Consider the following 26,096-nt stretch of genomic DNA (forward strand, 5'->3'; position numbering starts at 1 on the left):
GTCTATCATTAGATGACACCAAGCCAGTAACAACAGTAAACTTCTATCTCACCACACTAGTTAACAGGAAGTCCAGAAAGTTAACAAGAAGTCTCCTTAATCATTCTAGCCCTTATTTCACTATCCAGACACTAGACTTTATGATGAATGGTCAATTTAATCAAACTAAGTGTTCTTCTGATCTCAAGTGATCAGCCACATAGCCAGGTCGATATATAACTCAGATCCTACCCAATAATCATGCTGCTACCAATCCTTTAGTCACTAAAAAATCTAAATATTTATTAATAAAGAAAAGAAGTGTTAAAATGGTTAATTGCCATAATTGTGTGTGTATGATGTATGTTCTTATATCCGGTTTGTAGCAGTGATGTTATAGAGTGCTGGCCTGTGAAGTCTCTGGTAACTTCCAAAAGATTGGAAGCCCCTCAGTCCATAGCCACTCCAGTATGCTCCTTTTAGTTGTAAATCCACAGTCCAGAGACTCGGAGCAGGAAAGAGGCAACATGGAGATGTTTCAAGGGTCTTTTATATCCTCTGCCATGTGCTTTGGATTTTAGTGTCTCAAACAAAGCTTACAAACCTTGTCTGTGTAAAGTTACTGGCATAAGACGGAGTCCAAGGTCACATGAACGTATCACATGTCCGCCCATGACTTGCTGACTCGCAGGGGCAGCCATTGGCTGTATCTGTGCTAAGGCCTCCACAGGAAGACTTACTAGGCAGGATGAGTTTCTTCTGTGGCCCATTGTGAGAGTTAAGTGTCTTTAATGGGCCATCAACACACAGCTGTCTGGCTTCAGTGCAGATTTTTATCTGGTGGGTGTTACTCCAGGTACAAACACATTTGGGATACTGATTTATATCCAATATTCATAACTTCAGATACAATGATGAAACATGGATTTAAATAGAACAATCTTATTTAGCAAATCATAAATTTTCCATTGACACCTTTCATGATCTACTTTCATGATCTACTTTGTACAAGATTTGTTGCAATTGTCTTAGTGCCAATATTAATGATATTCGTGGTCATATTTCAGTCATATAGCATCACATCCTCTTCCCCCTGCATACATGTTTATACCAGTCATAGCACTAGTGCTGCTCAACCCCAGTCCACTGATGGAGAATTTTTTGCTAACTACAAATCTGTGCCAGCACAATTCTCTGCCACCCTTTTTGAGAACAGGGTGTGGTTTTTTTGTTGTTTTGTTCTTTTTTGTTAGTGAGAACGTGGATATGTGGCTCCAATCCGTTCCTTCTGGCAGAACTGAGGAATTAGGGTGTAATTCTTAATTCAAAACATTTTAAATCAAAAGGAGCCTCTCTATTGACTCTAATGGATATTGGGTCAGGCCTTTCTCTTTTGTCCTGAGGGCTCTTTTATACAGGGTTCCCCCAGGATTCCATCTTGCCATCCTTCCTGTTCAGTGTTTATAGGGGAGTCCATGAGGAAATATGGACATACTATGGCTTCATCAGGGTGCTGATACCCATTCTTACATTACCATCTCTTCCTGGCTGCTAGTGTGGTGGAATCACTTGCCTGGTATCTAATGGAGATTTTTGGGTATAGATGAGGGCTAGCTGGATAAAACTCAACCCAGACAGGAATGAGAGCACTCAGAGTGAGTGAAATACCGTGCGGGGGAAAAGGTAGAAACTGTATGTGCACCCTGGAATGAGGGTGCTGGGTTTGCCTCCCAATTGTTGCAAAAGTTATTGAATTCCCGACTGCTTCTGAATACCTGGGCAGTGACAGTTATCAGAAGTGCTTTCTGTTTCCTTTCAGGTAGGCGTCTCCATGGTCATTGATTGGGTTACTACAATGCCCTCAGGCTAAGCCTTCAAGAGATTCAGAAATTTTACCTAGTAGAAAATGTCTTGGCCTCTGTTCAGAGACCAGTATTTCATGATCTGCCTTGGGTACCAGTTGATGACTGGATCCTGGCTACATGAAGTACTCAGTTCTTACAGGTTTCAGAGTAGCAGCTGTGTTAGTCTGTATTCGCAAAAAAGAAAAGGAGTACTTGTGGCATCTTAGAGACTAACAAATTTATTTGAGCATAAGCTTTCATGAGATACAGCTCACTTTATCGGATGCAGAGTTGCTCAAATAAATTTGTTAGTCTCTAAGGTGCCACAAGTACTCCTTTTTCTTTTTTTCAGTTCTTACAGTCCACAGACTTCAATGCAAGTCGGCTAGCAGCAGTGTTCTACATTGAGGGCCTTTACTTCAAAATTATCCACCTCACTCACCTATTAGTCTGCCAGATCCCAGGTATGGTGACCGTCGGGGTATGCTGCTGGATTTCTCTTCTCCCAGGCTTTATGTGAGGCAGTGGATAGATTGAGCAAAGAGATGGATTGTGGGGTGGAGTTCATTCTTAAGCTAGAGTATTGAGGATTTTCATGGTGTTTTTCTGTTTATTCTTAAGCATATTAGTGATTTTAAGTACAATGGTGAGGAAAAATAAATAAAAGTACCACATTGTCTAAAGTATACTTTATTGGTACCTAGTTTCTGTTTTAGGTGGCAAGTGTAGCATGGTATAAGGTTACCATCTGTCACTTCATTTTGCTAATATGCTGATGTGTCTCAGACATTCATATAATTTTCATTACATTTAAATGAATATAACTTTTGATACAGTTTAAAAACATAACAGGCCTTGTATCCTAACTACAACTTCAATGAGTTCATTGCTGCTTGAGTATAGAGAAGGGACTACTTTCTAAACAGTAATTTAAAGAGGCTAGTTAGCCTTTTAAAGTAGAACGCACCTGTTGTATACTATTAGTTAATGTGTTCTGAAACTGTGTGGCAAAAATTAATGTATATATTTTTATGAAAAAAAAATTGCTCGTTTTTGTTTTCCAGAAAAATTAAGTGATCTTAAATATGTGTCAAAAATATGGTTATAGTTTCATTTAAAAATATCTAAAATCATATAATTGGCAGAATTAATTCAAGCCGATTAGTGTAGTGGCCCAGTCTCCATGACTCAGGATTGCTAAAACTAGGAATAGCTTCTGTGGTGAGAAGAGGAGGTATTAAGTAGTTTGAGATGCTGTTTTCACTGTGCTCATTCTGCTACATCCAAATATAGATCTTGCTACTCTACCTCCACCATCTACTTCCTTCCCCTCAAAAAAGGAAAAATTACCCTTTCTTTTTTAAATAGTATGTCAGTAACCTTGTAGTCTTGGTATCTTTGTTAATCTGACATGAATAAGTATTCTCCCTGAGAGAGAGTGCATTAATTAACTTGTCCAAGTTCAAGACTGTTTAAATTTTTAGGTAGAGTAGAATCACCTTAGCAGTTTCATGTGTTAATAGGAGCCATCAGGTGAACAATGCAACCCTTCTCCAATCTCAGTTGTATAATGTATGTGCATACATTGTGTTATGAAAAAAAAGGTTGAAAATTGAGTATTACAAGATAAAGTACTGCCCCTCTCCTTTTAAAAGAGCAATTCTGTACCGCACAATGTTTTATTGTTAAAATAACCTTGGCACCATTGTACAGAATAAGAACTGGATTCAAAACACTTCATGCTTTACCAGTTTAAGGTCTGTAAATCTTCATGCACATCTTTCACACTAGATGAATATCAGCACATAATTTTAGGACCCAACCATATTGAAATCAGGTCTGAAATTTTAATGAGGGATGTGACTATGAACATGGGATCAGTGCCTCTTGCATACAGTGATCATAGTGTCACTACCACACTAGGGAGAAATTAAAAAACTGAAATCAGGATTAGGATAAACTGTGTATGGTGTTGGGGTTCTAGCGTGGTGACTTACCTATGACAGAATACTGCCAAACTAATCGTTGGCATATAATTAAATAATTTTTCAATTTTAGTTACTTGCTATAGGTTAATATTTAAATCCCCCCCCCCTTAACTGATTCTGCAGGATTTGATTATATTCTAAACTATTGAGCAGCCCTGTAGTTATATCAAGGTTCATGCTGCCAAGGATTTTCAGTAACAGTCTTAATCTTAATGTTTTTCCGTAGCTTAATCTCCAATATTTGAGAACTAGAACTGGTCATTTCAGGACATGAAACTTGCTTAAAGATTAGATGCTTTTATCTTCCTTTTGTGGAAACGTAGGTTAGTGTTTCATACTGCCAAGTTTAAAGGGGCACTGTCAATTTTAAAATCTACTCCATTTCAAAAAAATTAATGAAATACTTGCAGGTGTTGCTTCTGCCTTGGAGTTCCGATGCTAGTTTTTGTAACTTTACCATCACGCTTTCCAATTCTAAAAAATATTTTTTTCTCTCTGTTGTGTAAAAAATCCATAAGAGTAAGTTAACCCGGTAAACTAGTTGTACACAAATTGCGGTCAAACACACAGGGTAAACAAACTGAAAAACAGAGAAATCTGTAATTTACAGTAATCTTAGGTGATGGATTTTTTAATTACTATTACAGGTAAGACAAAAATCACTTTTAGGTGGAGGATCCTTTTAATTATAGATATCCTTTACAAAAGATTTTTGACAAGCTTCATTTTAGTGTTTGCAAAAGAGATCAAAATTTGCTGGTACAACCCTAATGCTTTAGATTCTACAATAGTGTATGCCACAGCTATGCTCCATGTTAAGAATATAATATGCTGGACTAGCCATCTCACTTGCACTCCACAGGCTCCCAGTGCACTTTCCTCCTTTTTCTGCTTGCCACTTTCCTTTGACACTGCTGCTGTTCCTGGCTCCCCTCGTTCCAGACTCAGTCCCTTTACATATTGTCTGTCTGCTTGCCCATCCAAATTGCTCACTCTGCTTGGAGTTTTTCAACTCCCGGTAACTTGTAGGTTCTCTTCAGACCTGATGCTTCGGTTCCCATAAGAAATTACTTGAACTGTATTTTTGAAGACTTTGACTGAAGTATGTATGTGTGCAGGCTCATGCTCTTTCTGACCAGCATTCCACCCATTCAATTTTTCAGGATGTCTTTAGTTGTGCTTTTATACCTAGCATGCACCTAATTTAGATTAGTGAGAACCCTGACTCATTTTGCACACATGTAAACAGAGAAACATCAATATTTCTGGTCCATTGGGAAAACTAGGCTCCATGATTGCTTGTCTGTCACTGTGAGTTCCATGCCTAAGAGTTTCATAGGCTGCAGATTTTCCAAGTGACCCACTAATGTGGATTCAGCACCTATCAAAAAGGCACCGATCTGGTTCTGATGTAGTACTTCTGAGAGCATTTGTGTTGAAGAGCTGACTGTTGTTGGGAGCAACCATAGTCTATTTAAAGAGCCTCCTCACTAGATGTGTAATGTTAGATAAAAAAAAAATGGCTTTGACTTCTGTGCAAACAGAAGACTCTTGCTCGGATTATAGTTTAGTGTTCTTCCTGGTTAGAAGGTGGGGATGCAGAAGAAATTTTGGGGGTAATCAAACAGGTGTGTTTTCCCACTATCCTCCCCATTGGCCAACTGGATCCATAGTTCAGGTAGAGGGAATGAGGTTCTGGTACTCTGTTTTGTTTTTTAAGTGGTCCTTGTGCCCTAAAATGATCCAGAATATGCAATCTTCTGTCACTAATCAGGGAAAGACCCCTCCAGAGAAAGGAGACTATATGGATTGTTTGGTAAAGATTAAAATACTTAGTGGTGTTCTCTTGTCTGCAGCACTCTAAGGTAGAGTTGGAATACCTGTCTGGGTTAGAGGTTTACACATGGCAGGGGAATAAAAATGCAATACAAGTGGTTATAATCTGCAAAGGGAGATCTCTCCGCTTATTGGTCTGCTGCGCTACTGGGAGCTGCAGAAAATGCTTCACTTGAAAAGGTTTCTACAGGCACATGGTGGTATAGGGAGGGGGGGTTTGTTTGCTGAATCAGCTAAGGGTATGCATCCCAGGTAGTCTTGTCTCGTGCATCATGTGATTAAAAAGGTAGCTCCTGGCAGCTCCAGCACAACTCTAAAACAAAAGCAATGAACTAGAGAAGTGCAGAGTTCATGTATAAACCTCATTTAACCTTAATGAGGGGCCAAACGGATTTAGTTCTGCAGTACTGCTTTACAGAGCAACTTTTCTACGCTAGCACTCTCCTTAAATGCTGTGCTGTAGATTGACCGACTGGGATTGACCTAAAAATTGCAGTGCACTCACTCCTCATCTCACTAGTTTAAAATAAATCTGTCTGATCTGACTTGAGTTATTGCTAGTCCTTGAAATTATGCATCACATGATCCATTTTAAGTTATTCATAGGGATCTTTATCAAGTGCCAGCTCTTCAGTGTGTGGGTTCTTGCTTGGCTTTTATTTTAACTGTGATAGGTGGCAAACGTATGCATAGTCATTCAGCGCAGCATGGAAATATTGCTGGCATTGATTTCTCTTAAATATTCCTTTTACTGCAGACTAACGAGTGGAATAAGAATGACGACCGGCTGCTGCAAGCTGTGGAGAATGGAGATCCAGAGAAAGTGGCTTCACTGCTGGGGAAAAAGGGAACCAGTGCCACCAAACAGGATAGTGAGGGCAAAACTGCGTAAGTCTGCCTACTTTTAAAACTTTTTTTCAATGTCTTCAAGGGATGAGGAAGACTGAGACCATTCGCTGGGAGCACGCTTCATTTGCAAATTGGCCTTAGTAGCTGCAACTACAAAATAAATAAGGATCAGCCTGAAAATGGTCCCTCTTCCCCTTCGTCCTAATTGCATGTTAAAACAATTTTTTTCTGTTCCAGAGCTGTATTTACAGTTTGTACTTAAAATGTCTATTTAGAATTTCAGGCCATTTGATGACATGGGTCTAGATTGCTGAGCTGATTGGCAGCTCCCTTGGGAAGGACTTTTTTGGCACTTTGGGATGTCCACATTCCATGATGCAAGCTCCAAACAGGCAGAATGGTATTTCATTAAACCTTTGGGGCTACTTTCCCCCATGCAGGTTTGGTTTAGTTACGCTGCAAAACTGAAATGGTAGTTGCTTTAATGGGTGGCTTTGAATCAATATTATAACAGGGGTTTAAACCTTACAGAACCTAAAGCACTGGGCTTCCCATTGTGATTGGCATTTGAGAACAGCGCCTGTGCAGAAGAGCTCTTCATCCTTTAGAAAAGTAAATGTGGCATTTACTCCCCTCTCCCCTACCCCTTTTTCCTTTTTCTCCTCTTGTGAAAACTTCCTAACTTGCTTACGGGAGCTCAGGGGATTAGAGTCTGTCCCTCAGACCTTTCCATTTGATATCATATAGAAAAATGATTTCCTGAACAAATGAGGAAATATCTCACAGCCTGGCATCCCATGAGAAAAAAGGCTTTTAAAGATTGCAGGTGGGGGGGGGGGGCACAGCAATCATCCTGTCTTGGGAGAGGCAATACAAAACCATTTCTACCATGTTCTACAGTACTACCCTAGGCTGTATTTATGGAGTCATGCTGTGCTTCCCACTTGGTCTGTTTCAGTTTGCCATTTCTATTCTATTTCTGTTCTGCATATGAGGAAATTAAATAATGGCAATGACTCATGATGACTTGAGACTTTCTTACCATAGAAGTCTCTGTGTTCTTGTTTCTTCAAGTGGGCGCTTTCCGTATTTTAATATGGGTTTTACTTGAACTTACATGCACCTTTTTATTTTGAAACAAATAATTTGAGATAATTCAAAAGATACAACTGAAGTACTTCAACAGGTATTTTCATTAGATATGTCTAATGTCCTCATTTTTACCCAACCGTAAATTAAATAAAACTACATTTTAGAGCCAGTTGTTTTTGTTTTTTTTGTTTTTTTAAATTAACTCCACTGTATCTTATATAACCTTTCTTCTACTTAGGGAGTCAAACCGATATTTATTTAGGTTTTGTTCAGGTTCAGTTGCATTCAGTGTGTTTGGGTTCAGTTCCAGTTCAAGCCACCAAAAAAAACAACCACCAAGTTCGGTTACCACTTTGAACTGGTTCAAATCAAATTTCAATCTCAGTGGACATAATCTCAAAAAAGAGAGCTGAAATTTAACATTGAAACTATTTTTTGATTTTTTTTAACTTTGCATGAGTATCTTCCTAGTTTTCTGTGTTGTCAAATAACGCAGTTTATTTTTATGAACAATTTATTTTAGCAAACTAAAATAAAACTTCTTCTAATATTTGCTGTGTTATACTGGACCTTTGGTGAAAGGATACATTTGAGTTTGGGGCAACTGGAGGGAGGAGCTGCCCTAGGGGATGGGGATGGTGAGAGGAGGCCTGTCTAAGAGGGAGAAAGGTTGGGGAGCCATTATCTTTTTCCTTGGGCTTGAAGAGTTATTAACTTCTTGGCCCAGGGATCATTCCACCTCTTCTCTCTCCCTGGGGACTGGTGGGAACGGGTGTGTCTCAGAAATTGTTTATCTATTTCCTGGTCCCCTTGCTGCCTCATGGTGTACAGACAGCTCCTTGAGCTTTCCCTCTCCCTCCCTCCTCTTGTGGGTTGACTTCCTTCTAGTCTCATTCTCTTCTCATTATACGGAGGCAGGCCTTCCTGGTGGCAATCACATGCCCATTTGTTACTTTGTTGTCTCGTTTGATAATGAAAATAAGATCACTGTAGTTTATTTAAAAAAAAATTGAAGCTTAAAAATTGCTGAACCTTTGTTTTAAGCGATAACCCAAATTTTTTTCTCTTCATGTTCAGTAGATAGAACACGTTTATGGTTCAGGTTCAGTTCTGATTCAAATAAAATACCAGCTCAATCTGGTTCTGGTTCAACTGCCTGATTCTACTGAGAGTTTTTGTAGATTTCAAATATAGTATGAATTGGGTTCTGACATGGTTTTCTTTCCCAGCCCTGGAGGGATACCCTGCAAGCTGTCACATTTAGTAACCGGGAAGACGCTTGCTATCCTATACTAACACTGAAACAGCTATGTGATCTTAAATGAATGGAACAAACCTAGACTGATGATTTAAAGATCTGAGTTCTCTGTAGTTCAGTGTGCCCGCTTACCTAGCACTTGATTTAAAATATTCGTGCAATGGTGTCAGTGAAAATGAGTGTGTCGGAGCAAAGGCAAGTCCATTTATATGGCTCCAGTTATGCCTTGTGCAAGACCCTGCTTTCAATTCTCGTTCCCCATTAAATGTAGCGAGGAGTTTAGCAGACATGCCTAAGTTGTCTCAGTGCTGACCCAATGGATAGCAACTCTGACAAATGAAGAAACTGAGAAGCTGATCTGGAGAAGTGCACCATGTCATTAATACTGTGCCTTGGTGTGGCTTATTGTTCTTGGACTATGGCTCATTAGTTCATGTTTGACGTAATTTTGAAACTGTTTTAAAAAGCCTTTTAAAAAATGTGGGATATATGCAATATATTCTTTTAGCAAGGAAAATATGTTGTAGTGGAATAAGTGAAAACGTGAGGGGGTGTTATTGTTCTTTAATATTGTATTCAGTATGTGCATTTTTTCTGGCTTTTAAGATTTATTTAAAGCCTGCTTTTTCACAGCCATCGTATTCAATGCTTTACATTCTGTAAGGTTTAAAGTCTGGTAAGTTTTCAACTTAAAGTAGACCCCAGAATTCTGGCTGCCCTTACAGCACCAGTTCGTGCCTCAGCAGCCATTTTTAACTTGCTCTGTCTTCTTAAAATTTAGCAGAGCAAGGAAGAAAATCTGGATTATTAAATGGAGCCCATTTTAGCTCACCCATTAGAAAGTGCATTAAAAGTGGGAGGAGACCTACAATGGCTGTTGAAACAGCAGGTCTCCATTTTGGAGAAAGGGGCAGTTTAAAATTTTTCTTTTCTGATCCTTCATGTCCCACATATCTACTAACTTTTCACCACCCCTTTAACTTAATGGAAATTAGGGTTTTATAATCCTTATGAGGATAAACTCTGCCTGGGTGTATCAGCAAAAAGGCCAACAGGGCCAGTTGGAATGTGTCTTTGGATAGTAGGTGATCACAGCTATGCTCCAATTCCACGTTGTGCATTAGTTGCATTCTAGCGGCAGGTCTGAGAGATTCAGACTATTTGGATGCATGATTTATTGATCCCTGTGAGTTTATACTGATGTAGTAAGTAGTTTACGTAATTAGGCTGAAGGTGATGATTCAGAAGAACATAATGGATTAAATTATGTAACAAATTGCATGAGGGGATTAAACACTTCATTATGATGGAATGTGCATTAGAGTGTAACAATATGAAGTATCCTGTCTTGCATTACGTATTTGGTTGGCCTGGTGCACTATTTTTTTCCCTTAAGATGTTCCTTTCTTCACCCCAATCTCATATTCCTGTTAAGATCTTTTGTCTTTGTCCTTTTTTCATTAATGGATCCTTGAGAACAGGAAAAGAAATCATTCCACTTGATACTGATTAAATCTGTATTGCAACACGACATTCAGTTTTGGACACTGTGGTTTTTAAACAAATGAGAGAAGAGCAACTAGTTACAAAAACTTTTTTTGAAAATGAGCTTTATTAAGAAATGTACGCATGCTCCATCGAGAGACATCACTGTCTACAGTTGTGAAGTGGGGCACTTGTAAAGAGGAAAGGAATCATTTATTCTCATTCCTCACAAAGGACAAAACAAAAATAACTTAATACTAAACCAGGCAGAATGGATATTGACTACTAGGATGTACATGTTACCAAAGAGGTTGTACAGTTGCCAATTTAGGATGAAATGGAGAAGGGGACGAAATATTCCAGCTCTTGACAAAGTCACCACTTAACTGGGACCTTTTCCTGGTGAAATTTGGGTGCCTAGGCCATGATGATGCCTCGGTACCACTTATTCCTGCCAAAACTCCCTCTGCAAGTTAGAGGAACTCTCCCGGCAATGTATTTTACAGTTTGGTGAGACTGATGCTTCAGGGCTTTAAAGACATGCAGGATTTTCATTTCCTTTAAGATGGTGCTTTTGATAAACAAATGTATGTAAATGAGCTTCATTGGGCAAATCCACCTTTTGGCATAGGCTCCTTTGGTCCTTCGTATGCTAGATCAAACATTTGGCAAACATGTTTGTAATTAAATGCTTACTCTGTCTAGCACAGGGGTTCTCAAACTAGAGGTCGGGACCCCTCAGGGGGTCATAAGGTTATTACCTGGGGGATTGCAAGCTGTCAGCTTCCAACCGAAACCCTGCTTTGCCTCCAGCATTTATAATGGTGCTAAATATATTAAAAAGTGATTTCAATTTATGCACTCAGAGGCTTCCTATGTGAATGGGGTCACCAGTTCAGAAGTTTGAGAACCACTGATCTAGCACCATCTCCACAATGATTCATTGTAGTCTTAGTCTACTAGATCTTGTTTTTGTGCAGTTTCCCTAAGCTAAATGTTTCTCTCAGATTTGGATGTTGACCATCTAAAGCCCTCAAAAAAGGCCCTCACATTAGAGGGTCTTTACGTTTCATTAAAGGTTAATTCATAAACCAAACTTTCCACTAGTCCAAGCTTGCAAATGGTTGATAACTTAAAGAAACTGCTGCTGCTGTTGAAAAAAATTTGCATACGAGTTGTGATGTATAAATGGCAGCACTGCCCTGTCCTAAACCTGGTTTGTCTCTATGCCAGCACATTACTGTTAAGCTTTGCTTGTTTCTACAAGATATTGAACTAGAATAGAATTAAATCCTTATGGCTATTATTAACTTGAAACACTAGATCTTAATAAAATTCTAGCTGCACTTGCATCAGCGCATGTTAAATGCTGACGTTGGCACCAAGAAAAGCCTAGAAGCCTCCAAAAATGCATTTATTTTGGGAGTGTCCCAAAGAACAAATCAAGAACAAATCACGTCAGATCAACCTGATCACTTTCTTAAACAAGGTAACAAGGCTTGTGGATGGGGGAAGTTGTAGATGTGGGACATCTTGCCTTATGATACTGTCCTGCATGACCTCCTCATAAATAAACTAGGGAAATATAGTCTAGATGGAGCTACTGTGAGGTGAGTGCATAACTGCTTGGAAAACCGTTCCCAGAGACTAGTTATCAGTGGTTCACTGTCGAGCTGGCCGAATATGTCGAGTGGAGTCCCGCAGGGATCGGTCCTGGCTCTGGTTCTGTTCAATATCTTCATTGATGATTTAGATAATGGCAGAGAGAGAACACTTATAAAGTTTGTGGATAATACCAAGCTGGGAGGGGTCACAAGTGCTTTGGAGGTTAGGATTAAAATTCAAAATGATCTGGACAAACTGGAGAAATGGCCTGAAGTAAATAGGATGAAATTCAATAAGGACTAATGCAAAGTACTCCATTTAGGGAAGGAACAATCAGTTGCACACATACAAAATAGGAAATGACTGCCTTGGAAGGAGTATTACAGACAGGGATCTTGGGGGTCATGGTGGATCACAAGCTAAGTATGAGTCAACAGTATAACACTGTTGCAAAAAATGTAAATGTCATTCTGGAATGTATTAAGAGTGTTGTAAGCAAGACACAAGAAGTAATTCTTCCTCTCTACTATGCACTGATTAGGCCTCAACTGGAGTATTGTGTCCGGTTCTGGATGCCATATTTTGGGAAATATGTGGGCAAATTGGAGAAAATCCAGAGGAGAGCAGCAAAAATGGTGAAAGGTCTAGAAAACATGTCCTGTGAGGGAAGATTGAAAAAATTGGGTTTGTTTTTAGTCTGGAGAAGAGAAAACTGAACATAATAGTTTCCAAGCCTGTAAAAGGTTGTTACAAGGAGGAGGATTGAAATTGTTCTTGTTAACCTCTGAGGATATGACCAGAAGCAATGAGCTTAAATTGCAGCAAGGGCAGTTAGGTTGAACATTAGGAAAAACTTCCTAACTGTTAGGGTAATTAAGCACTGGAACAAATTACCTGGGGAGATTGTGAAATCTCTGTCCTTGGAGGTTTTTAAGAACACGTTAGACCTGTCAGGAATGATGTAGTTCAGGGTTTTGCAAATTTCATTGCACCGCAACCCCCTTTTGACAACCAAAATTACTACATGATCCAGGAATGGGGACCAAAGCCCGAGCCCCACCACCCCAGGTAGTGGGGCCAAAGCTCCGCCGCTCTGAGGGACGCCAAAGCTTGAAGCCTTCAGACTTTGGCTTCAGCCCCGAGCCCCAGCAAGTCTGCCATCCCTGGCGACCCCATTAAAATGGGGTCCCAACCCACACTTTGAGAACCGCTGGTCTAGTTATTACTTAGTCCTGCCTTGAATGCAGGGGACTGGACTAGATGACCTGTTGAGGTACCTTCCAGTCCTACACTGATTCTATGACTATGCATCCGATGAAGTGAGCTGTAGCTCACGAAAGCTTATGCTCAAATAAATTTATTCGTCTCTAAAGTGCCACAAGTCCTCTTCTTTTTGGGATACAGACTAACACGGATGCTACTCTGAAATATGTTGTCAATAATACTCAATGGAGAGATCTCTCTAGATAGGTTATTTATAATTCATATGAACCAGGACACTTATGGCCCAAAAGCTAAACTGAAAACATAGTACAGAGTATATTCCACGTCCATACTCTTATATACTTATCTTGTATACAGTATTCATTTACCATTGTCTCATTGTCAGTTGAGCACTGTGCCACTCATTTCACTCCTTCATGCAAACCGTTTTTTCACTCTGACTTTCTGCTACTGAAAAAATCACTCTCTAATGTACATACCACCTCTGCCTCCAAAAAAGGGACAGGGTGAGAAACTCAAGTCGTCATAGCTTAGTTACTCAATAAAGAGTTGTTTGGATGCAAGTGCTGGCATAGTGATGGACTTTCTCTTCAGGGTGATTTTATTTTGCATATTCTCCTTGACAGAAGCAAAGGAGGAGGAGAAGCAAGAATTATTGCCAGTTTTCTTTTTAAAACACAGATCTGCTTGCCCATACAATATCTTGAGGAACATGAGATTTTAAAAAAAATCAATTGGCCCTGTTGTTTTGGGGGGAAGAGGGGAGGGGACTTTTTTCTTATTGAGGCTGTTCTTTATTATCTAAAGGGATCCTTGAATGTAGACTGAACATGCTATAGCCATAATATTTTTCTCTTTGAGAAGGAAAAAGACTGTTGCAGTGAAAACCAGTCAAGGTAAATGAATGAATACTTTGAATAAAATGTATTTGCATAGGTGATCTATCTAGTACTTGTGACATGCTAGTGGAAATCCTAAAACTATTTCACTTTCAATAGGATATTAGAACAGATTTAAATTTTAAAGGAGCATACCTTTTTCTTCACTTCCTGTAAATTGACTGCATCAGTTAATTAAGTTTTATCAACTAATTTTCAACAAATGGTATTTTAATCTTCTTGTGTCCTAAACTCCTATCTGTGTAATGACAGGTTTCAGAGTAGCAGCCATGTTAGTCTGTATTCGCAAAAAGAAAAGGAGTACTTGTGGTACCTTAGAGACTAACAAATTTATTTGAGCATAAGCTTTTGTGAGCTACGGCTCACTTCATCGGATGCATTCAGTGGAAAATACAGTGAGGAGATTTATATACATAGAGAACATGAAACAATGGGTGTTACCATACACACTGTAACCAGAGTGATCACTTAAGGTGAGCTATTACCAGCAGGAGAGCGGGGGAGAAGGGGACCTTTTGTAGTGATGATCAAGGTGGGCCATTTCCAGCAGTTGACAAGAATGTCTGAGGAACAGTGGGGGATGGGGATAAACATGGGGAGATGGTTTTACTTTGTGTAATGACCCATCCACTCCCAGTCAATTCAAGCCTAAGTTAATTGTATCCAGTTTGCAAATTAATTCCAATTCAGCAGTCTCTAGTTGGAGTCTGTTTTTGAAGTTTTTGTTGTTGTTGAAGTATTGACACTTTTAGGTCTGTAATCAAGTGACCAGAGAGAATGAAGTGTTCTCCAACTGGTAATAGCTCACCTTAAGTGATCACTCTGGTTACAGTGTGTATGGAATGCATCCAGTGAAGTGAGCTGTAGCTCACAAAAGCTTATGCTCAAATAAATGTGTTAGTCTCTAAGGTGCCACAAGTACTCCTTTTCTATCTGTGTAATATGAATGTAAAAAATTGTGTCAAAAACAAGTAGGAATCTAGAAAAACTCATTTAAGAGGGAAAAACTTCTGTAGGTTCAACATCAACTTCTAAAACTTAAGCGTGGTGGCCACTTTTAAAGACTTGAAATCCTAGTCGTACTGAACGTATTTTTCTCAGCTTTTTTGGGGGGGGGTGTTTATAATGCAATCTTTAAGGACTAACCTTTAACTTTATCTGACTAGCTCTGAGTATTGAGAGACTTTCACTTGCACAAATCCCTTCCATGCACATTGCACCCTGTAGATTACGTGGAAAGTTCTGAAGGTCACAATAATAAATACTAGGCTGCCTGTTCTATTTATACTTGTTTTTTCCACTCCTGGATCATATAATTAACAGCTTTTTATAATCTGTTCTACTTTATTATCAGTTAGATAATAATTATCATGCTCTTCTGAGGTGCATGTCTTTCTAAGCTTTGTTCCAATTTAACAGTTGAGCTACCCCGGAACTCATTGGCCAAGGATCAGATGATGCATTCAGCTTCAGGCAGCCTATGTAGTTTTATATAAAGCAATGCCATTCTAATAGGCCACTGTTTAAAATGTTTCCAAAGGCTGATGCAGCAAATATGCTTTGCTTGCAGATTTTGATTATGCCAACTGGGTGCTCCTTGCTCACTGCTCTAATCTAGGGCACTAACAGACACATAAAAGGGAGCAACATGAGGTAATCTTTATTTTAGCGAGCCATAAACCTTCAAAAATAGTCTCCAGGCAGTAGACCGAACTTGTGACTGCTTATTTATCTGGCTTGTATTTCTGTAAATGCTTTATGCTAGCTTCCTTACAGTTATTATTTTTCTTCAACGGCAATGGCAAAATCTCAATTGAAAATAAGTATGAGCTCTGAACTGTCTATTCTTTCTTGCACATCACCCAATTTCATTCCTCTTTCTTTCTGAAGCATAGGATAATGTGTTGTCTTTTTGGTAAAATGCGATTTAAATCTTACATCTAAATAATGCAGTTATTGGGAAATAGGACAATACCTTTATATTTACTAACGCTCTGTTTTAAGACTTAACTAAAGCAACCAAGCTTTTTATGCAGTAGTCTGGAAAATTAGAGTTATGCTGTATAACTTTACCCATCCTTTTTTAGGGCTACTTCCTTTGTAAATAGTATTGGTATTATGCATTTTTAAAAAAAAATTTTACAGATCATTCTTAGCTGTTGCTTTAAGTTTGATGCATTTGATGTTTAAAAACCCAGTAAATTTTAAACATGTACTGTTCTTTGAGCTGCAATATAAGAACACATGTTCTTGGAATGCCAATTTACTAAAACTCAAATAAGGACATCCATGTTTTTTCAATTCTGTTAGCACCAGATGCAGTTCTAAAGTTGTTAGATTTTCACACAATAAAATAAATATTTTAGTTTATTTTCTACCCATTTGTTCTCACCCTTTTCCATGATCCCATGACCCCATGTAACAATAGAATGATTTGGGATTCCCTTGTTGTAATCTCAGGACTTCCTTCTGTTTAGCCATAAAGAAGGGGAGGATGGTTGCGACATCCTGGACCCCTTCATGACAACCACAAGGGTTGTGATCCCTACTTTGAGGGCCCATATGTTAGGACAGCAGTTTCCAAACTTTATTAGTGGACTTACTGCTTTCTTTAAAAATTTGTTGTGAAGTCAGAGGATGGAACATCAAGATTATGCACTACAGTTTGAAAATCCCTGTGCTAGGAGTATTGAGTACTTCAAAAGCTAAATACCTGTCTCCTGAGTGCGCGCGCTCTCTCTCTCTCTATATATCTATATTTCTTTACATCTATATCTGTCTATATATGATATATAAGAGAGAGAGAGAATATATATAATTAATGTCTCTGAAAAAGCACAACCAGAAGGAAGAATATTCAGTTCGGCGTAAAGGTGAGCAGGAATACAACACCCTGCACTAGGGTCCTAAACATTTTTAAGATGGTTCACCCTCGAGTTTCTTGAATTTTATCCCCCTTCCAATTCTTGTAACACCAAAGAACAAAATCAGCATTTCAAAACTGTAGCCTTTTAGTTCATAGAATCATAGAATATCAGGGTTGGAAGGGACCTCAGGAGGTCATCTAGTCCAACCCCCTGCTCAAAGCAGGACCAATCCCCAACTAAATCATCCCAGCCAGGGCTTTGTCAAGCCTGACCTTAAAAACTTCAAAGGAAGGAGATTCCACCACCTCCCTAGGAAACGCATTCCAGTGCGTTCCACCCTCCTAGTGGAAAAAGTTTTTCCTAATATTCAACCTAAACCTCCCCCACTGCAACTTGAGACCATTACTCCTCGTTCTGTCATCTGCTACCACTGAGAACAGTCTAGATCCATCCTCTTTGCAACTCCCTTTCAGGTAGTTGAAAGCAGCTATCAAATCCCCCCTCGTTCTTTTCTTCCGTAGACTAAACAATCCCAGTTCCCTCAGCCTCTCCTCATAAGTCATGTGTTCCAGTCCCCTAATCATTTTTGTTGCCCTCCGCTGGACGTTTTCCAATTTTTCCACATTCTTCTTGTAGTGTGGGGCCCAAAACTGGACACTACTCCAGATGAGGCCTCACCAATATCGACTAGAGGGAAACGATCACGTCCCTCTATCTGCTGGCAATGCCTTTACTTATACATCCCAAAATGCCATTTGCCTTCTTGGCAACAACGGCACACTGCTGACTCATATCCAGCTTCTCGTCCGCTGTAACCGCTAGGTCCTTTTCTGCAGAACTTCTGCCTAGCCATTCGGTCCCTAGTCCGTAGCGGTGCATGGGATTCTTCCGTCCTAAGTGCAGGACTCTGCACTTGTCCTTGTTGAACTTTATCAGGTTTCTTTTGGCCCAATCCTCTAATTTGTCTAGGTCCCTCTGTATCCTATCCCTACCCTCCAGCATATCTACCTCTCCTCCCAGTTTAGTGTCATCTGCAAACTTGCTGAGGGTGCAATCCACGCCATCCTCCAGATCATTAATGAAGATATTGAACAAAACCGACCCTTGGGGCACTCCACTTCATACCGGCTGCCAAATAGACATGGAGCCATTGATCACCACCCGTTGAGCCCGACAATCTAGCCAGCTTTCTATCCACCTTATAGTTCATTCATCCAGCCCATACTACTTTAACTTGCTGTCAAGAATACTGTGGGAGACGATGTCAAAAGCTTTGCTAAAGTCAAGGAACAACACGTCCACTGCTTTCCCCTCATCCACAGAGCCAGTTATCTTGTCATAAAAGGCAATTAGATTAGTCAGGCATGACTTGCCCTTGGTGAATCGATGCTGACTGTCCTGATCACTTTCCTCTAAGTGCTTCAGAATTGATTCCTTGAGGACCTGCTCCATGATTTTTCCAGGGACTGAGGTGAGGCTGATTGGCCTGTAGTTCCTAGGATCCTCCTCCTTCCCTTTTTTAAAGATGGGCACTACATTAGCCTTTTTCCCTACGGAGTGCTGCTTCTGTTCTGAACTGTGATGCTAGCCTTCAGGAGATTCACTATGGGCAGTTATAGCAATCACATGACTTTAAAAGGATAATCTGCTACAAAATTTCAATTCATCAAAAAATTTGATCTCTTGGTCTTACAGTTAATAATAAATGTATAGGAAGTTCTCCAATCTCAGACTTGCAGTGGGAGTCAACAGTAATGTGCCAACAAGTCCTGCCAAAGAAAACTTCATTTAAAAATGAGATTGTTGGAGCACAAGTTGAGACAAAAATAAGGCTTCTGGAATCCCCAAAACCTCTGAACAGCAGCTGGGAGGATATTTTTGCTGAAATTGAGGGCTAAGATCAGGAGTCTACAGCCTACCAGCTCCTGCACTGTCTGACACCATCATCTCCCTCCCGTTAAGAAAACAGCCCTTCAGCGGGCTCTCCTTTATTAATCTCTTCTACCTTGATGTGATTGAAACAAGATTCTTCATGCACAAGTCACAGGTGGGAGACAGTATAAACAGCATTCTGTGAGTCATTCCAGATAATTTACTGTTGTTGAAAAGGTGTGTGGGGCTTTCACTGGCATGAAGAGTTTTACATACTCGGGGTGCTTAGGTCCTGTTCCCTGCTAAGGTCAGGGGCAACGCTGGAGGTTGTGCTTGACCTCTAGAAAAACCAGTTCATGGGGCAGCTCACTGAGTCCTGATGGATATTGACTTCTTGCTTTGAGAATTGAGGGCAATTTTGAATTGGGTTTGAGAGCTTTTGTAGCTATTATTGCACAACTTTATGAAGGTTTGCCCTGTGAATACATATATACCAGGAATAAAATCTAGTCATGAACTACGTGAATATTTGTTCTATGTTCCTGCTTACTACCTGGCATCTTGTATGCTTCTGAGGCTGTCCTGCACTGGGGTACGCTCTAGATACGATTAAGGGTGGCAGAGAGCAAGTCAAGTTAAGCATTATATTGAAATTTCATGAGAATCGAGCCCCCTTCTCTCATAGGCCCCGTTGAAAATCCCACCCTAAAAACTCTCATCATTAAAGACAATGAACGAAAACAAACATCGGTCTCTAACTATTTAGAATCTTAGGCTTGGTCTGCACAAGCATTTTATGTTGGTATAGCTACAACACAGTGATGTCAACCTAACTCCTGCACTACGTCGACAGCAGAGCTTCTACCGCCTCTCGGATGAGTGGGACAGGAGAAGCTCTCCCATTGGCATAGGTAGCAGCATCACTGAAGTGGTGCAGTTGCCTGAGTGCAGCTGTAAGTGTCGACAAGCCCTTAGTTTTACTCTCCTGTGACACTTGGAGGGAAAAATAATTGGTTGCTGTTTGTAAGTGGTGTCTGCTTTTGTTTGACAAAAGTCCTCCATCACCCTTGCTGTTCCGCTTACAGAGGGAGGGATTTAGAGTAGCAGCCGTGTTAGTCTGTATTCGCAAAAAGAAAAGGAGTGCTTGTGGCACCTTAAAGGGAGGGAGGAGTTACATAGTTGAAGCTAACATAACTGCTTTCTCTTCACAGCTTCAGCTTATCTATTAAGTGACAGAATAACTGTGTGCTAACATCACTGAAATCAGCATAGCTCTTGTAGCCACTTTTATTTTTTAAATATTTACAGCTGCTGTGGTACAGCTGGTAAAGGAAGTTGAGAACAAGCACTGTGTTTAATTTCATTTATTAACTTCAGTGATGGATTGATTTTTACAATAAATATTTAAAATTCATGAGATACTCGTCCATCAATTTATAGAGGCGTTTAAGATGCCAAACCTGAGGCCTGAAAAATAAACCTATCCCCTATCTTAACAAATGTTCCTTAACTATTTGTCACAAGCTAGTCTTTGCTCTGTTGTGTGCGTGTTGTGCCCCTTATGGAGTGCCTGCTCTTTATGAAAAGGCCACATTTATCAAATGCACTCTTGAAAAGAGATGCAGTGAACACAGTGTGGAAATATTTCAGAGTAGCAGCCGAGTTAGTCTGTATTCGCAAAAAGAAAAGGAGTACTTGTGGCACCTTAGAGACTAACAAATTTATTAGAGCATAAGCTTTCGTAATGCATCCGATGAAGTGAGCTGTAGCTCACGAAAGCTTATGCTCTAATAAATTTGTTAGTCTCTAAGGTGCCACAAGTACTCCTTTTCTTTTTAGTGTGGAAATAATGGCCTTTATTGTAATAAATATATATACAATGCCATATGTAGATTTCTATTCAGCAGCTAAATTGACTTCAGTTTGCAAAACAGAATGTTAAAGAACCTGTGCTAGGACCTCACTTCGTGTCCTCTCCTGCTCTCCCTTTAACAGATCATTTTTAACACTGGCACATCTGTAGTGAGGGAAGTGCATGTTTGTTGGAGTTTGTCTGTAATGGAGCAATTTTGGTAGGGGGGTGGTGAGTGTGTCTGTCTCTCATTATTTTTATTTGTTTTGCACTAATAGACTAGCAAGTCCTATATGATTGCAGTATTTAAAATATTAAGGATCGGAAGCAAGTCTACACTACCAAGTTTTGTTTACAAAACTTGCGTAGACACCCGAAAGTCGACAAAACAAAAATCACCAAAGGGTATTCACACTTGCTCCCTCTGTTGACAGATCATGTCCACATTGGGGACACCATCATCGACAGTGTGAGCAATGCACCGCGGCAGTGCTTTAATGTCCCTGCCCCTTTTGCCTCCCCTGTTGGCGGCCCTGCTGGTAGGGTCTGTACCGGCCAGGCCGCTGATGGGGGAGGCAAAAGGGGCAGGGACATTAAAGCGCTGCCAAGAGAATGGTCCTTTGCCGCGGCAGCGCTTTAATGTTGCTGCGCTCCCCCCCCAGCCAACAGGGAGGGGCGCAGCAAAATTAAAGCGCTGCCACAGCAAAGGACCCTGCAGCGCTTTAACGTCCCTGTCCCTTTTTCGCCCCCCCTGGTTCCCGGCTGCCGATGGGCGGGGGGGGGGGGCGGCAAAGGGAGCAGCTGCACTGGGGCCGGCAATTTAAAAGGGCAGCAGTGGCGTCCGGAGCCCCGGGCCCTTTAATTCAACACAGGAGCTCCAGGCACTGTGGGCCAGGCGGCCTGGAAGAGCTGGCTGAGGGATGCTGACCCCACAGCCCCGCCCCTTCCAGGGGCCGGAGCCGCCCCACCCCATACTGGTAAGTGTCCCCAGTTACTTTCACTCCTGGATATTGGCGGAAGCCAGTTCTGTCAACAAAACAATCAGCAGTGTCAACACAGGCTCTTTGTTGACAATAAAGGGAGGGGGAAAGACAAAAGTCTCTCATGGGGTGGAAGTTTTTTGTTGCCAAAACTGGGCGTTTTTCACGACAAAAGTCCAATTTGTAGTGCGTATGCTCTTGCTGTTTTGCCGCCAAAAGGCAGTTTTTGGCGACAAAACTTGGTAGTTTAGACAAGGCCTAAGAAGCTTTTTAGTGTCAAGTAAGCTTTGCCTATCAAGTAACTTTTTTTTTAACCTGGGTGCCTTCAGGATTTTGATCAGATGTATTGATTTCTGAAATAGTTTTGTTTCAAAATTCTCTTATTATTGAAATTCAGTTTGCACAGTAGACTGCAGTGCTCCACAGCTTGAAAAGTATAAATAAATCCTTCCTTATTTTAAGAGACTTTACAAAAGCATGTGCCATTGAAAGGGTTCAGTGTGGATCAGTAAGGGAAGGAAGAAGTACTTCTCCATTCTGTATCCCTTCAGATTTTGGGTCATGCCGCGTCCCCCATCTCTGCCTCTCCCTCCCTTCCCCCATCACCATGAAAGTTGCCAATGGTTTTGTCCACCACATGTCTGGGTTAGAATCAAGATGTGTCAAACACCCTTTGTTTAGAGTACTTTGTATACTTGGGGGGCTGGTGATGGAACACTAGATGGGGAGGGCTCCGAGTTACTACAGAGAATTCTTTCCCAGTTGCCTGGCTGGTGGGTCTTGCCTACATGCTCAAGGTCTAACCGATCGCCATATGTGGGGTCGGGAAGGAATTTTCCCCTGGGTCAGATTGGGACCTGGACCCCAGGCTGAGACCCTGGAAATTTTTGTTTTGTTTTGTTTTGCCTTCCTCTGCAGCATGGTGCACAGGTCACTTGCTGGTTTAAAATAGTGTAAATGGTGAATTCTCTGTAACTTGAAGTCTTTTAAACTAGGGCTATCAATTAATCGCAGATAACTCATGCGATTAACTCAAAAAATTAATATTGATTTAAAAAAATTAATTGTGATTAATCACACTGTTAAATAATAGAATACCAATTGAAATTTATTAAATATTTTTGGATGTTTTTCTACATTTTCAAATATATCAATTTCAGTTACAACACAGAATAGAATGCTTGTTGAAGCATCAAGGGACATATGAATCTTTAGTGCATCAGGCATGTAAATATCTTGTAATGCCAGCTACCACAGTGCCATGCAAACACTTGTTCTCACTTTCAGGTGAAATTGTAAACAAGAAGCAGGCAGCATTATCTCCCGTAAATGTAAACAAACTTGTTTCTCTTAGTGACTGGCTGAACAAGAAGTAAGAGTGAGTGGACTTGTAGGCTCTAGTTTTACCTTTTGTTTTGTTTTTGAGTGCAGTTATTTAACAAAAAACTACATTTGTAAGTTGCACTTTCATGATAAAGAGGTCGTGCTTCAATACTTATGAGGTGAATTGAAAAATACAATTTCTTTTATCATTTTTACAGTGCAAATATTTGTAATATAAAGTGAGCACTGTACACTTTGTATTCTGTGTTGTAATTGAAATCAATATATTTGAAATGTAGAAAACACCCTAAAATATTTAAATAAATGGTATTCTATTTAACAGCGCAATTAATTTTTTTAATTGTGATTTATTTTTGTAATAACTTGACAGCCCTACTTTAAACCATGATTTGAGGACTTCAGTAACTCAGCCAGAGGCTAGGGGTCTATTACAGGAATGGGTGGGTGAGGTTCTGTGGCCTACAGTGTTAAGGAGGTCAGACTAAATGATCATGATGACCCCTTCTGACCTTAAAGTCCATGAGTCTGAATGTACGAAATAAATGCCAACCCATAAAAATATTCCCCAGAACCATTTGTTTTTAAAAGTCTTCATTGACTTAGTGTAATTATTGGCCAGTACACTTCTTGTCAAGGAAGGAGGTCTGGATTGGACTTGCTGTGGATTGATTCCAGGCACTTATTCTCACATGCTGAGTATACTGCCCCAGGTGCATTCCTAGTTTCCTAGTCCTTTCTCGTGTTGATGGGGTAACCATGGCCAGGTCTCTAAAATGTTGTTATACTGTAACACTTCTAGACTGAAACACAAACAAGATTCAGATGAAAAGAAAAGGAGTACTTGTGGCTGTAGCTCACGAAAGCTTATGCTCTAATAAATTTGTTAGTCTCTAAGGTGCCACAACTACTCCTTTTCTTTTTGCGAATACAGACTAACACGGCTGCTACTCTGAAAAAAAAGATTCAGATGAGAACTAAAACAATACTTGTTAGATTATTTTGGGTCCTGTCATTGAAACAGAAGATATAAGACTTCAACTGATCTAGAATTTGGTAGAAGGAAGGAAGAGGGATAATAGGTTCAGGGAAGGTTGTGGGGTTTATGGGGTTTTTTAGGCACTTAAATATACAAAAGTTGAGCCCAATGCAGTGATCAAGCTGGAGAAGCAGTTGAATAAGGGGTGCAGGGTGCTAAAAGATTTCAGGTGCGGGTTTTATCCTGATAGGATACGCTGGCAGGTAACCGCTCAGATGGACTGGTAAAGAACTGGGAACATTTCATTTCTATGTCTTTATCATGACCATGGAGGCTCCAAGCAGTGCTGTATCTTTATTTTAACAGTTGTGTTGGTTTGTGTGAAGGTATCTGTCAGGAAAGTGTAAATCGAGTTGCTGGCAGGCAAGTCATGCTTTTTAAAAGTCAACAAAGATTCAATGTATACATCAAGGAAAAAAAAAGAAAAAATGGTCTGCTTTGGACAGAGATGTTTTTATTCAAAATAAACCTTGACTATATGTCTAAGTGAGTTCTCAGTGTACTTCAAGCAAGATCGCATGTAATGTATTTTTCTGAGCAGAGACAACCTGTGTCTGCCAATAGTGGGGGTGGGGGCGGCAGAGTGAGGGCAGCTGGCTTCCATAGTGTTACTGAGCATGCTCAGTCCAAGCCAAGAAGCAAATCTGGGGGGGCACATGACCCTGATCTTCCCGCCCCCTGTGCCGCCTGTTTCTGAGCACTTGGAAGAAAATGACAGAGAACAATGGTGCAGTTTGCCCAGTCAGCACACTCTGGTCCTTGCATGCCATGATACTGTATTTACTAGCTCACTAGTCGTTTATCATCCACAATTCCAGAATGTTCTCAAGCACTTTGAGTTTTGCAAAGTGTCATCCCATGCCACTTTCAAGCTATGGGGGAATTCTCCTCTGCAGAGAATACTAATTCTACCAATATATATCTGCTTTGCAGTTCTCTTGGGAGCACTGCTCTCTGAGCACCCTTTGTACCAATGCCCTATAGACACATACTTTAGTAGAGTTCCTTGCCAAATCTTAACTGCTCTGTAAGTGGAGCAGCTGCAGACCTGAGCTCTTACCAAGTAGCTGGAACTCATTCTGAGGAGGTTGGTGGTGGTGATCTAGAAAATTACCATTTTTAGCTTTGAGGCTAAATTTACAGAACAGCTGATAAAGAGGCTGGTTCCAGCAAGTATTGTCTTATCACCTCCTCGTCCCACACACAAGTCTGCATTTTTCTGATTTCAGTTTGTGTTTTGAAGGTTACTGTGTCTCAGATTAAGACTGAATATTTATTATACCAGTTCCATTGTGTTCTGTTCTGTTCAAATGTCATTTTATTGCATGTGTGAACCACAAACTTGTTTTAAACAAGTTTTCAAAGCAAGATCCACTTAGTACTAGGAGGTGGCATTGTAAGTGGTTAAGCAGGGGCTGAGATTCTATAGACCTGTGTTCCTTTACCAGCACTGCCATTGAATTGCTTGGTCAAGTGCTTGTCTCCCAACCTGTAAACTTGGATTAATTGCACTCTCCTACCTTTTGGTAAAGTTCTTACAGATCCTCTGTTGAAAAGCGCTGTTTAAGGGCTACATAATAGAATGACAGTGCTCTTACATGTACTATACAAACATTAATAAGTAGTGTGCTTTCTGGCCCTTGGATAAGAACTTCTGTTATCACTTGTTCTTGACCTCTTACAGAGATCAACTCTAGAATCAACTTTAATATCTTCTTTAAGATCTAATATCTTTAAGATCTCTTAATTTTCTCTCTACCAACATGGGGATGGACTTCTTTAGAAAGAGACCTGTTTGATCAAACTATTCTGATTCTATAATCAAAAGTATAAAAATCAGTCAACTTTTGATGTTTTAGCAAATGGAATTTCCGTTACTGCCTGTTGCCACCTGCTATCTAGAACTTGCTCAGGGATGCCAAATGTAGGTAGCCATTTTGTTGTGAATTGGGCAACAAAACACACACATTTTTCTTCCTTCCACACATTTTAGTTATTGTTTGAGTGTGTGTCGCTAATTATACAATACTGAGCTGAATTTTCATCTAATATTATGGTAGTGCAGTTGCTCTCTGCTTTTTCCAGA

At 40.2% G+C, this 26,096-nt stretch overlaps 1 protein-coding gene across 8 annotated transcripts in view; it reads left to right on the top strand.

Annotated features, from left to right (window-relative positions):
- Positions 1-26,096, top strand: part of RAI14 (retinoic acid induced 14) — a 131,218-nt gene that overhangs the window by 72,122 nt on the left and 33,000 nt on the right. For all 8 annotated transcript variants that reach the window (XM_038402127.2, XM_043514634.1, XM_038402129.2 and 5 more), the window contains exon 3: positions 6,405-6,535. In XM_038402127.2, the coding sequence (XP_038258055.1) occupies positions 6,405-6,535 (131 nt within the window). The remainder of the gene's footprint in view (positions 1-6,404; positions 6,536-26,096) is intronic.

The sequence above is a fragment of the Dermochelys coriacea genome, chromosome 5, assembly GCF_009764565.3.
Source record: "Dermochelys coriacea isolate rDerCor1 chromosome 5, rDerCor1.pri.v4, whole genome shotgun sequence".
In the NCBI taxonomy this organism is placed as follows: domain Eukaryota; kingdom Metazoa; phylum Chordata; order Testudines; family Dermochelyidae; genus Dermochelys; species Dermochelys coriacea.